Source organism: Rhinolophus ferrumequinum, chromosome 3, assembly GCF_004115265.2.
Source record: "Rhinolophus ferrumequinum isolate MPI-CBG mRhiFer1 chromosome 3, mRhiFer1_v1.p, whole genome shotgun sequence".
Classification (NCBI taxonomy): domain Eukaryota; kingdom Metazoa; phylum Chordata; class Mammalia; order Chiroptera; family Rhinolophidae; genus Rhinolophus; species Rhinolophus ferrumequinum.
Window position 1 is genome coordinate 83,499,636 of NC_046286.1, and position 13,539 is coordinate 83,513,174.

The window sequence follows — 13,539 nt, forward strand, 5'->3', positions numbered from 1 at the left end:
CTCTAAAAAACAAAACAACTGTAGAGAGAATAGTGACAATCAGAATTGCACCCCTCTCGAGGAAATATTTACATTTGTTTTGCACAAAAGGGATAGTTGTCTTTTCCGAGGTGAGAACACAGAGCCAGAGAAAGCCAACAGTCAAGTACCTTCGCAAGTTTTTAACCACACCGATCCCTTCTTTATACAACAAAAGCAGTTTTGACAAGAGCACATGGCAGTGAGAAATACTGGCGCGGCATGGTGAAAAGAAGCATGCATGCGAAACACACGACGTCTGGTTCCAATACCCCTTCTCTACCACCTAGAAATTGCAGTTTGGTTTTGGTCCTTTCCCTGTGGGGGGGGGGGTCAAGTGGGGTCTGAGATTTCTCAGTCCCAGTGGGAGGCCATGGGGCCTCACGTCCGCCCTCCCTCTGGGCCGGTGGAGCGCCCAGCCACCCCCTTCCCTACCCGCCCTGTACCGCGGCCCCTCCCGCAGCTCTCCCCTCATCCTCCGCAGCCGGGCCGGCCCGCTGCTCACTTGAGCAAGTCCTTGGACTCGGCTGACAGCCGGGCCATGTTGGCGGTAGAGAGAGCGGACAGGTGCGGTGGCGGTGGCATCTGGCAGATGGTGCAGGGGCAGGGCAGCCCGGCCCAGTGCTGGAAGCCGCTGCCCAGCTGCAGCGCAGGAGGCGTGGAGGGCGCCTTGAGCAGCGAGTGGGGAGGCCGAATGGTGCCGATGGCGGGCAGCGAGGCGGCAGACAGCGGTGAGGATGGGTTGCCGGACGACAGCGCACCGCCCAAGATGGGGTGCACTGGGTGCACGGCGTTGGTGGCATGCGCTGGGTGGCCGGCCGAGTGGCCCACGGTCCCGCAGTGGAAGGCCGAGTGGTGGCCCCCATAGATCTCGCCAACCAACCTCTTCATCTCCTCCAGGGAGCTGGTGAGCATGAGGATGTAGTTTCTGGCCAGCAGGAGAGTAGCTATCTTGGAGAGCTTGCGCACCGAGGGCCCGTGTGCGTAGGGCATGACCTCGCGCAGCCCGTCCATGGCAAGGTTCAGGTCGTGCATCCGCTTGCGCTCGCGTCCGTTGATCTTCAGCCGCAGCTGCTGTAGGTCCTGTTCCGACAGCTGCTTCTTGATTTTGTACTTGCTGCTCTCGCCCGCGGCCTTGGCGCCGGCCCGCGAGAGGCTTTCCCCAGGCATCTTCTGCACCATGTCGCCCTGCGTGGACGAGACCGAGTTAAGACGGCTCTCCTGGTGGTGGTGGTGGCGGTGGTGGTGGTCCCTCAGATACATCTCATCCATGTCCGGAGAGGAAGCTCTGCTGGAGACAGAGCTCGAATCAGAATTCATTTTATTACAGGGGATGCGGCCCGAAGGTGGGGAGGCTTTAAGTGGGAAATTAAAGAAAATCTTGAATTAAAAAAAAAAAATTGCACAGCCCAGCAACCCAATTCTCAGCGACAAGACATGAGAAGAAAAGCTGAGGCACTGCCTTTCCCCGCCTTTCTCCCTCCCCACTCCCTTCTCTCTGATTATGCTGTTTTCTGGTCAGCTAGTTGGTGTGTGCTTGAACTAACCTCACGCAGAAAAAGAGGGGCTTTTATAGAGCTGCGGCGGAGAAAAGAGACAAAAGAAACCCTCCTATCTATCCTGGGCTGGTTAGGATGACGTGTCATCATTCAGGGCGGTGCGCTTTGCTGTCCCATTTAGCAAGGATTCCTATTCATATTCATTGTGGGGCCGCCCTGGGACACCTCTGCTCAGAACCGCTAGGAGCCCCCAGGCACAAAACCCTCTGATTGACACTGCTCCAGCTCACGCCTTCCTGATTTTTTGAAAAACTTGCCCTTACCCCTAACCCCCTTCCCAATTTCCCTAACCAAATCACACCTAAGGAACCGAATGGAGGGAAGGAAAGGGGCTAGGCGGTTGGTGGAGATTCCTCTGGGTCTAGAAAGAGAACTGAACCATTCTCTTTCATAGCTACTCTCAATTTTTGGCAAATAATGGGCAAAAGAAGTCCCAAAGGAACAGTTTCAAGGACAGAGATGAGGATGGAGGACGGGGGTGGGGGGGTGGGGGAGGGTATTGCCTGTTGGCGTGGGTTGTCTGAAATTTTATTATTATTATTAATATTATTATTATTATTATTTCTATTTTCCTAAAAAGACATTGTGCACATTCTGTTTGTTGAGCCCTCCTGGTGTGGTTCAATTGGATGTCCATATCTGGTGATGGGTTTGACCCTGACCCTGCTGTGGGGATGGGTCTCTTGCTTTCTATGTCTTGTCTTTCGTTTTGAAAAAAAAATAATTACTGAAAGAATTTCAGTTTTGTCATTCCCTAACTTCCTAGACCTGGAATTGAAAAAAAAAAATCCTACTGTTACAAGAAGAGCAACTTAAGAAGGGGAGAGGGAGAAAAAGAGCCCATGGGGTGGGGAAGGAGTTTGGGATTGGAAAGGTTCCAGGGAACGTGGGAGAGTGTTCCTGCTCAGGAGTCCCCGCGCGCCTTGGACCCCGGCGGACGTCGGTGAGGCAATCCCGGCCCATAACTTGTCTGGGCGGCCTCTGGCCGCTGTGCGTGAGCTGGAGCAGAACATCTGCTGCTCAGCGCCACCGCGGCTGGTGGGTCTACCGGGCTGGGCCGCCCCATGCCCGCGGGCCAGGGAAAGCGGGAGCTCAGGGTCCAATAATAAACTCTGTGTGTGTGTGTGTGTGTGTGTGTGTGTGTGTGTGTGTGTGTGTGTGTGTGTGTGTGTTTCGGCAGGGAAGGGATCTAGAGAGCCCCTGTGCGCGCTCGCGTGGGCACTGCAGTCCAGCGCAGTTGTTTCTGGGGATACTGAAGGGGCCTGGAGTTTGGAGACTTGGCTGGGAGAGCCGAGGTCGGCTCGGGTCTTTCCTCCCCCTTGCTGTGTTTTTGTCAATGGGGACTAGCTATGCAGGGGCGGGAAGGCAGAATTCCCCAGAAGCGAGAGAGCCCGGGGGCAGCCTTTAGACGAACCTGGGCACCGCTAAGTTCCCGGCTCAGAGGAACCCAAGATAGTCGCTTGATTGTGAATGAATGTCTAGGGGGCAAGTGAGAAACCAAAACAATCTCGTAACATCGGGCAGTTAGAGCCTCAGACTGCACAGCAGAGTCACTGCAAGTTTCTAGGGCTCTAAGAAGAGGAGACCTCACTTTCCACGGATAGGAATGGAGCGGCCAACAGAAGAGAGATGGATGCCCGGGTCCGGAGTTTGCACGCTCTGCGAGGCTGTACCTCGTTAACACTGCGAAAGCAGCTCTGGCAATACCAGTCGGATGGGGAGACAGACGCCACTTTGGAATGGATGCTTTTTCTGCACCAAACTTTGATTCTTTGATAACAACATTTTTTAAAAAAGTGCCAACAGTGCCGCGTCAAGGCCAGGATCTCAGTGCCCTTGAAGTTAGGACACAAGCCTCTTATCCTTCTACCGCCTCCACTTCCATGGCAAAAAGTTTCTTAAAACAGAGAAGCCAACAGATTCTATTGGATGTGGAAAGATTGGTGCCCAAACGCACTTATCCTAATATCTAAACCAAAGGAGTGTTTCTTAAGTCACCAGATTCGCCTATTTTAGCTCAGTGACATCCCCTGAGCTGCTTATGTGAAAAAAGGGTTCCAGAACATGTGCATATATTCGAACACCATCCCAGGTGATGGACGGAAGCGGGAGTGGGGGTAGGCGGGGTCCAAACAACGGCCCTCAGCGGCTTGCCTGCGGCTCAAGTGGTGGCGGTGGGGAGGAGCGGGCAGGAGCGCCCCACTGGAGGAAAAAGCAGCCTGGCCTCCTTGCCTTTGGGCCGGTGCAGAGGCCCGGGCTCCACCATTCTCCTGATCCTCTTTCCTGACCCTAGGGGGGTCGACGTCTGTCTTTCCCACGCACAAACCGAGAGCGCTACTCCTCAGTTTTTATTTGGAGAAGTAGCAAAGTCTAGTTAGAGTAGAAGGGTTGCAAATGAAGGAGTAGAAAAATCATGCTGAGAAATGTAGTTCACCTTTTTAAAATTCCCAATTTTCTCAGTGAACAATATTAAGTAAGGTGTAAATCTCCCCCAAATTAATCGAGAAGGTTGCAGGAGGCAAAAAAGGTGGGGGTAAGTAGTCCTTGCAATACAAACTGATCAACTCACTTGCGGGGCTGTAAGACAAGGGGCCAGGCAGGGTTCTGGGAATCCAACCCAGAAGCCTCTCTGCATGGACACCGCCTGTCCACCACCGCATATATATATTTCCACCATATATATATGCAGCGGACATATAACCGCTGCAACCAGCTCCCAGGGTGGGGGCTAAGTTAGGCCCGGAAGGGGCGCCCAGGCCTCTGCCTGCATGGACCAGAGCCCCTCCACACCCAAAGGATTTTTTAAAAGCTTCAGTAACGTGAAGGTGCTTGAAGTGGCATATCTGTGGTGTCCAGGCAAGGAGCAGGGGTGGGGGTGGGGGTGTTGGTTGCAGTCCGGGATGTGGTGCGTGCTCTCCTCCTTGGTTGCCATCTACTTTCCCGAAGGACCACTGTGACAACCGGATGGAGCAAGGTCCAGGGCCGCAGGCTGGCAAGAACTTTTAGTAAGTCTTTTCGAGAACCCCAGACTCTTCTGGGAGGCTTGCTCCCTATCCTCTATCTCTTGTAAGGATTAACAACGAGAAGAGGGCGAGCGAGTAAAGGAGCCATAACTTTGCTCGCCATACAATGGGTTGATACTCTCCAAGACCCAAAAGGCGCAGGCGCTCACCAGGCAGCACTGGCCGCTGCTCCCACACGCTTGCCTTGCAGAGACGTTTTCCACCCTCAGGGTTCATCCGCGACCCCTGCTCAGCCCCTTGAGATAAGCCCCTAATCCGAGAAGGAATCAGTCTAGCAGCTCAGGAAAGCGAGCTGACGGATCCCTTCAGAGGGTGTCTCTGCCAACGCCCACCCTGGTGTGTGCAAGGAGGGGAGAGTTAGGGAGCCAGCGGTGGGAGGTTGCTGCAGCAGCCCAAAGGGGCCTCAGCCAGAGAGAGACGCGCCGTGACCTTGGCCCTGGCCGGGGGCCCATTCAGAGGGCTCAGACAAGCAAGAAGCCGGAGCGGGCCACCCTGCCGCAGCGCAGGGCCCAGATCTCTGGGGCCACACCCCGCGCGGTGGCGGGAGGTGGGGGCCCGCAAGGAGGCGGGGGTCGTTCTATGGCAACAGGTGCGTCCCTAGGCCGGCGGGTTGCTTCCCGCCCAGCAGTCTTGCTTGGCTCGAGGTTTCTCAGCCTTTGTATAACACATGAAACAGTCGGTCGGCGCCGGGACCCTGTCGGAAGAGCAGCCCAGCCTTGCCGGTGCGCCCCAGGCACTCGGCCTCAGAGCTACAGTCCACGACTGCACACAGCCCCTGTTTCCTGGGACCGAGCGTCCCAGAAGCTTTTCTGCTCATCCTGACACCCCATCCCCACCCCCAACCCCATCGCCCTCCGTCACCCAGGATCGTCTCCTACCCTGTGCACGGTGCTTGCAGCTCGGTGCCTGATGTCTACAGCTCCACAGCTCCACAGCTCCAGCCACCAAGTTCCTCTCCAGCAGCTGCCGGCTCTGCCTGAGGCCAAGGCGATTTGGACTCAGGAGCGACCCCCCCCCCCCCCCCCCACTTTCACCCCCCTCCTGAGAGACCAGAGGCAAATGTCGCGCTGGCTGACCTGCCGGCCCGCTACTGTGAGGAGCCGGTCAATCAGCAACGTCCTGGGGCTCCTCCCGCTTGTCAGGCCTCAAACTTGACCCGCAGAAACTTCGGCCGACACGGAACGGCGGGAGGCTGCCCTGTGGGCTTCACCTTTTAACCCAATCCCCCTTCCAAAACAAAAAAGATAAAAGGGAAATCCAAATATCTCTAAAGATGTTCTGTCATGTGCAACCGGAGGAATAGCCTAAAAACTAGTTGACCACGGAGGAACTTTTCAAAACGTAGTTTCTGTCTTTATTTGAGTAAAACAATCGCTTCACAACAATAGCAGTCGGGGCCGGGTCAATCAAGGCTGTTAGGTTGATCAAAGAAGCCGTTACCAAAAGAAGAAGAAGAAGAAGAAGAAGAAGAAAAAAAAGACAGCAAGTTTAAAATAATTAAATGTCAACGTAAATCGCAGCCAAGCAGGAATGATGTCTCGCAGCAGCGCATCCCGGATGATGGGGTTGTAGCGGGGGATCCAACCCGAGACCTCGAAGTCAGAGATGCCAACATTGAAATCCCAACAATTAAATAGGTGCGCGAAGGGCCCCAGAGGATGGATCTGGGCCGACTGACCACAGTTCAGTTTTCTAGGCTTCCCCATATTTTACATAATATCTTGAACACCCACTGATCTGTCCAGCATTTTTCTCCTCTTCTCATTAAAATCTGATTTTCATACAGAAAAACGAATAGAAGTTGATGGACAGCAGAATTTTATAAGGCGATAGCAACTGCTTTTCGAAATGTTGGATGTGAGATTGGAGGATGTAAGGAAGTCCCAAAACAGCATAAAAGGATGGGGTGCTAATTATGTGAATATATAGACAAGTTAATACACTGGCAGAAGTAGAAGTTAGATTTTAATGATGCATAAGCTGCAAGACTGGCTAGAACTTACAGAGTCATTACAATTATTTAAAGACTGACTAAAGTCAAAGGAGATACAAACTTCTGGGCTACATTTATAGGATTTTGCTCAATTAGTGAGCATACTTCAGTCTTTTTTTTTTTTTTTTCCCCTCCATTCTGGCAACATCTGCTCAATTGCCAAAACCTCTACTGAGTTTTCCTCCTAAGCCTATAAATTGAAAACATTTTTTTCTCAAGATTGGAATATGTAGGTTGATTTAAATATCACTGGTGATCAATCATGTAAACCAATGAGTTATATTAAAATTTGCATACTTATACATACATTCTTGGCATGTGCACTGACACTGTGGATTTGAGGCTCCATTACTATCAATACTTAAAAACCACTAAGTAAGTGATTTCTGATTAGTATTTTATTGTTATTTATTTACTTTTGTGATTTTATGATTAAAGCCACTGCATGAAATTTGATATCTTAATATAAAGTACCACTGAATATTAGATTCTGCTTTTTGTTTTTGGAAGTCATTGCATCATCTCCTGGGTATATTTTATTATACAGTTAAATTAAACACATATTGCTGCACTATTTGCTAAAGTGCTTAAGGAATTTAGGTTTATTTTAGAAGTATGTAAATATTTATTTTAGAGATAAATATCTTATGTATCATATATTATTTTCATCTTCTGTTCATTAATACTCAGGTTTATACACAAAGTATATAAATAAATAGATGCCACAAAGGGAGTAGACTGTAAGAACCTATGTATAGAGCAACAGAAGCTTAAAATGATGTTAACACTTGTGTCATCAATTTATTATGTTGCTTTTTTGTTATGGGTATCTATACATTATGTTTGTACATGTATATTTGCATTAAGTTAAATACATTAAAATGTTTATTTGAAACCATGAGTACTAAATAAAATGGAATAAATTACTTTTCAGGTGATAATAAAGACAAGGGAAAACATATTACACACCTGTTCATAAATAGAGTTGAATTTGAAATGTTATATTTACTCTTAACAAATATAGATTTAGACACATTATTTTGAGATAATTAAGAAGCCTGCTACTGAATCTTGAAAAGTCAAAATGGTAGTTTTCATAAATCAACATTTCCATGGCTGATTGATTTTATGCAGAATTTATGGTATGGACCAGGTGGATCCTGCTTCATCATTTCTGAAAACAAATGAAAATATAATATATGGTTCTTTACCATTAGTCCATTGTATTTTTCTATTTATATGCATGTTTTATTTTGTTTGCATAACATCAACAATTTGAATGCAAAGTTTATAAAACCATATTGTCACCATTTACAATATTGGCTGCATTTTCATGTTCATCTTTACCTCATATAATAATATATAATAAAATTGAAGCAATTATCCAAGCAATTCAAGCCTCAAGTCCTATTTCTCTTTTCTTTTTGAGGTGGAGGGATGGAGAGTGGAGAGAGAAGAAGCAGACTAGAAACAAACTATCACTCAAAATTTATAGGTGTGTATCATTCTATATTTTATATGCAGACCAGTCTTAGTCTCCTATTTAAAAACTGAAATGGTATTCTCAACAGTACTATCAAGAACTGGCTGTAAAACAGTCTCATATTCTTGGAATATGTTAATTTTTACAACATAAAATGATAATGGAAATTCATATCTTTTCATAACATGACATTATTTAAGATATTGATGAAAGGAACTTGATAATTTTCCAAACCCTCATTTTTTTTAGTAATTTTGATTATCCTATTACCCTTGATAATAAGAAATAGCATATTACATTATTTATAGTCACATAAGTATTTCAATTAGATAATTTAGAACTTTGTTTTTTCTCCTATTTATTATGCTACTTGTAATAAATATGGGTAGATTTTCAAAAAGGAGAAAAAAAAACCTTTGTAATGAGAAGGAAAAGAAAGAGAAGAAAGGCACAGAAAACACTGTGTACATGTTCTTAGTTCATAATGCATAAACTTAATGCCACCCTTAAGTCCATTTTACGGTGTTGTTTATATGAAAGTACTCACAAAATATGTTTATTTTATAAATTTATGGAGATTGTAACATTGACTCTAATATACTATTTTAATATAGAGCACATTTGTGGCTGTTTTCCAAAGTCAGAGGTATAGCAAGTTTACTGGTCTTACTTCAATGCCCAGTGGACTCTATAGCACTCTCATTCACCATTCACACACCCTGCACTGTGTTAAACCAGTCAAACTGCCTGAAATAATGCTGGGAAGATGAACACTGACTAATCCTTCGGGGATGGTACTTCTGAGTACTGGGATGGCTCAGAAAGTGCCATAGAGGTGAAGCGAAAAACTGAGAACACTGTCAGACTGAAACCCTGCTAAGAAATAGAATTTTTAAAGTTAAAACTACAGACATCCTAGTGCTGCTGGACAGAGCTCCCAAACAAGTTCTTAATGTTTTTCTGTTGCCAAGAAGAAAAAAAACAAAAAAACTTTCAACTTTATATTGAGGGACAACTCTAGTGTCCCAATAATTGCTCATAATGCAATATGTAATTCAATTACTTAAATAAGAATATAAGACTAGAAATCCATAGTGAGAAAAAGGCAAATGTAATTATCCATATAATTTTCAAGTGCATTTGCTGTAATTGCCCTCTCTCTTCATCTTTATCAAAGTTTTCCATTCTTTGAAAGTAAAGCAGAGGATAATAGCTCTTTACTCCCATTAGATTTATTAATTAAAGTAATTACATTAAATGGAAAATAATGCCTTTGAGGAAAGAAATGTCAAGAATAGACACCCATTAGAAAAATATTGCTAAAAGATACATGTGGCAGAAAATATGTTGGCCAAGCGTTTACAACCAATTAACCTTAAGAGTTTGAAGTAACTGCAAAAACTAAAAACTAAAGGGAATATGAAGCTTGGGGTTGAAACCCTTTTTTTAAGACAGGACTAGAGTAACACAGGCATAGTTCCTCTTCTGTTTATGGTATACTTCAAGTCCCTGTTTGATAAAGCCATTCATAGCTAAGAGAACGAAAAGCAACATCTGCAAAGGATACAAAAAAAACCTACACAGAAAATATCGTGTAGGTGCTTCAATAAGTGGTCATCTGACCAAAGCTTGCAAATACCATACGCTTATAGGAAAGATGAACTCTAGGAGAGCTATAACTCCAATAGGAGCTTTTTGGCTAACTCTTAACTTGTAAACACAGAGATGCCACTTCCCTGTTGATGACAGTGCCTTCTTTATGATATGAAGACCACAGACAGAGATATTGCACAAGCAAGACTTCACCACTCATCAAATTCCCGGGATAGGATTTACTGCTTACCAGCCATGCACACTTACACAAGTGTTTCATGATTTCTGAACTTTCATCTTGCCATCCGCACAATGAAAATGATACTCATGACATCTGCCAGTGTAAGGATTAAATAATAGTGTTTTGTAAACCTTTTAAAAATCACACTTTTGAAAAAAAACTGTTTCTCACCCTGTATTCTGTATATATTCTTCCCAGCGCACAATATTTGTTCTGCTTTATTTTTTTTATAGTTTGCCTTCTAAAAATATTATTCTGGTATTCTTTTAAAATTTCCTAAAATATACCCTCGCTATTAAGGCAGGATCCTATCCTTTCCATTGCCCCCATCCCCTGGCAAGTTGAGAATTGGCAATATAAAATATACCAAAGTACCTCTCAGAAGCTGCAGTGGGTACATAAAAAGGGGAGTGATTTTTATAAATCAAATTGAGTTATAGAAACCACTAGTTTTAAAAGGCAGTGTGACAAGTTTCAGTCCCTCTAAAGAACATGGTAAGAAAGTAAGTATCTGATTGCTTATTAGAAATAAAGACTCTTGGGAGAAACATGATTTAATTGTTGTTTTGTTTTTCTCTTAAGGAAAGGCTTACAGAACTTCTGAGTCCCAGATAAAATTTTACACACCCAGTCTTCCTATTGTTCTCCTAATCACATACCTGTCACTAACACCCACAGCTCAGCCTGGGGGTTGTTTGGGTCCATTAAACCAGGATTGGCTTCATATGGAGAAGCAGATGTGTGACAGTTGCACTTTGGAATTTGACAACCTTGCCAACGTTTGTCCTAAAAGACAACTCTTATAGCAGGCATTGACTCAGTCCTACTCTGGCCTGACTCTAGAGTCTTACCACTCATACTTGAAAAAAATACACAGAACATTGTATTCATTCGTTCATTCTTTCATTCATTCATTCATTCAGCATTTCTTGAGTGTCTTGTATATATCAGACACTCAACAATTAGAGGTTCTGGGGGAACAAAGTCAAGTAAAACATGTCCCCCTGCACTTATAGTGTTATCATCTAGGTGCTGAAAAATAAGAAAGCCAATAGTCTCCTGAAGGACGCTATGAATGTGACTTGTAGGCTTCTGCTATTAATATTGGCCATTTAGCAGATTAGGTACTTGTACTGGAGGCACAGAAAACAGACTTTGAGAATATGAGGAATGTCTTGTCTTAACCTGGTCTCTCTTTGTGCAAGACACTTATTTGGAAAATGATCCCAGAGTGCAGGAGTAGGGCTATAGGGAGAGTGAAAGAGAGAAGGAGGAATGGCCACGAAAGAGGTGCTTTATCAAGTCCATCTCTTAATAAACTGGGACTTGATTTCTCTCGGTCCTTCTAGTGAGTGTACAGAATACAACTTTAATATGTTCACCCAAGGGATAAAATGGAGAAGTTTTTAGCCATTGTTTCTAGTCCCCTCCCCCATTGGTGGGGGCTGCTCATGGGCCATGAAATACCTCCACAATTCTGTGCCATACATATGGGAGTGACAAGGGAGTCCCCACAGGTGTGTCATTGTGTCAGAGAAGCCCCAGACAGAAAGCAAGAGACATGCAGTGCAACTGAGGCCAGCAAGGGCTAGAGTAAAAAGGTGGATCAAGCATGTGGGAAGAAGAGCACAAGAAAAGTGTGCTTATTTCCCCAATGGAGAAAGGTAAGAGAGAATATAGCTGGATAAGCTCTGAGGTAGAATATGACACAAAGGGGAGTTGTAGCCTCGGTGGAGGATTGTGGACAGGCCTGCAGTAACAGATATTTGCAGACAGTGTTTAAGGAGCCACTGAAAGAATTGAGGGGAGCTAAGTAAATGTGTAACGAGGCTAAATGTGTGCTTCGGCTAGTTCCAGATAGGACCCTTGGAAAGTGCTCTAGATGTGGAACGCTTCCCAAATAGGGAGATCTCACAGAAAGTGTCTCACCAGCCTCCATGTCATTTTGGCTCATCTACCCTAGGCCCTGATGGAATTCCTTCAGATGGCTATCAGTGTAATTAAGAAAACTAATGTCCACATTCACAAGAAGTACATTTTTCACATGAAGGAAATTTACCACAGTGGAAAACTCTAAAGCCATAATGCCTACGTATTTCTCTTACTATATATCCTTGACTATTGGACATTTTAAAAAAAATGAAAATATTTTAAAATTATTTTTAAAAAGGTTAAACTAAAACAGAAACAAGAAGGACATGTACTAAAATGGAAAGTTGTTTCTTGTTTGTAATGATAACGTCACAAAGCCTCTCCTGTCACATGAGTGCAACCATCATATCAAAATTGTCAGATGGGAGTCGGGGATCATTAATGTACGCATGTCTAATGCCTCCTAGCAATGCAGAATTGGGAACGAAATGCCTTCCAGTCATGAAGTCCCTGAACGTTTACAATATAAATGCATAAACCGTAGGGTAAATCTTGTTATTAATAAATATGATATATAACTATTGACTTCATCTTTTAAAATACATTCAATAAAGTTTTATAACTTTTCCAATAAAGATATCACATATCTTTAGTCAGTGTCAATTCTTCTCAAATTGACCTACTATTTCAGTAAAATTTAAAAGCAAATCCCAATGACTATTTCATATATATATATATATATATATATATATATATATATATATATGAAAATAAAGGATCAAAAATAATCCAGAAAAGTGAAGAAGGGTGCAGATGAAATAACTGCACCATCTGATGATACCAAGACTTATTTTATAGCTAAAGAAACAATGGCAGTGTGGAATTGCTACTATTGGTGAATAGAAAAGAGCAGAAAGAGATCTGCACATATATCAATGATTGAAGTATGATAAAGGGAGTACGTTTCGTCAGTTGGGAAAAATGTGTGAAAAGGTAGAAAGATGCGGGAGGAAAATGAAAAAAATGGTTATTCACATAGGAATTTGAAATTAGATCCTTATCTCAAACCATAAATAAAAATAAACTCCAGACGGATCAGACTTAAATTTCAAGAGCAAAACTTTAAAACATTTAATAAAAAATAAATTGATGGATTTATGATCTTGAAATAGAGATACAGTTTTTAAATAGACAAAAGCAGAAAGTCATTGATAAATGTAACTACATTAAAATTACGAACTTCCTTTAATCAAAACTTACCTTAAAGAATGTAAAAAGACCATTTTTAAACTGAGAAAAGATTTTTTGCAACATACAAGGCCAATAAAGTGCTAGTATCATAAATATATAAAGAATGCTGACAAATCACTATGAAACACATAATAGAAAAATGGGCACTAGACATAAACAGAAATATCACAGGAGAGGAAATCTGTGGCCGATAAACTTAGGAGAATATGTTTAACCTCAGAAGTTGTCAGGAAAACACAAAGACCACAAGGAGATAGCATTTTATATCCGTTCAAATGCTAAGTATTAAGGGGTTTAATTATATCAAATATTAAAGGCACTGTAGTACAACAGGCTCTCGTATGCGTTCCTGGTGGCAGCATAAAGTGGTATAGCCATTTTAGAAAACAGTTTGGTATTATTTTGTAAAGTTGAACATTCCTGTACCCTACGGCCCAACAATTCTACTCCTAGATCACATACCTCAACTCAAAACTCTTTATTTTAACCTCTATACTTAAAGACAT

General features: G+C 43.7%; 1 protein-coding gene across 1 annotated transcript; it reads right to left on the reverse strand.

The window, feature by feature from the left end:
* Window positions 1-519: 519 nt before the first annotated feature.
* Window positions 520-1,338, reverse strand: OLIG3 (oligodendrocyte transcription factor 3). Its single transcript, XM_033093880.1, has one exon. It carries the CDS (start codon window positions 1,336-1,338, stop codon window positions 520-522), a length of 819 nt encoding a protein of 272 aa, XP_032949771.1.
* Between the last annotated feature and the right edge of the window lie 12,201 nt (window positions 1,339-13,539).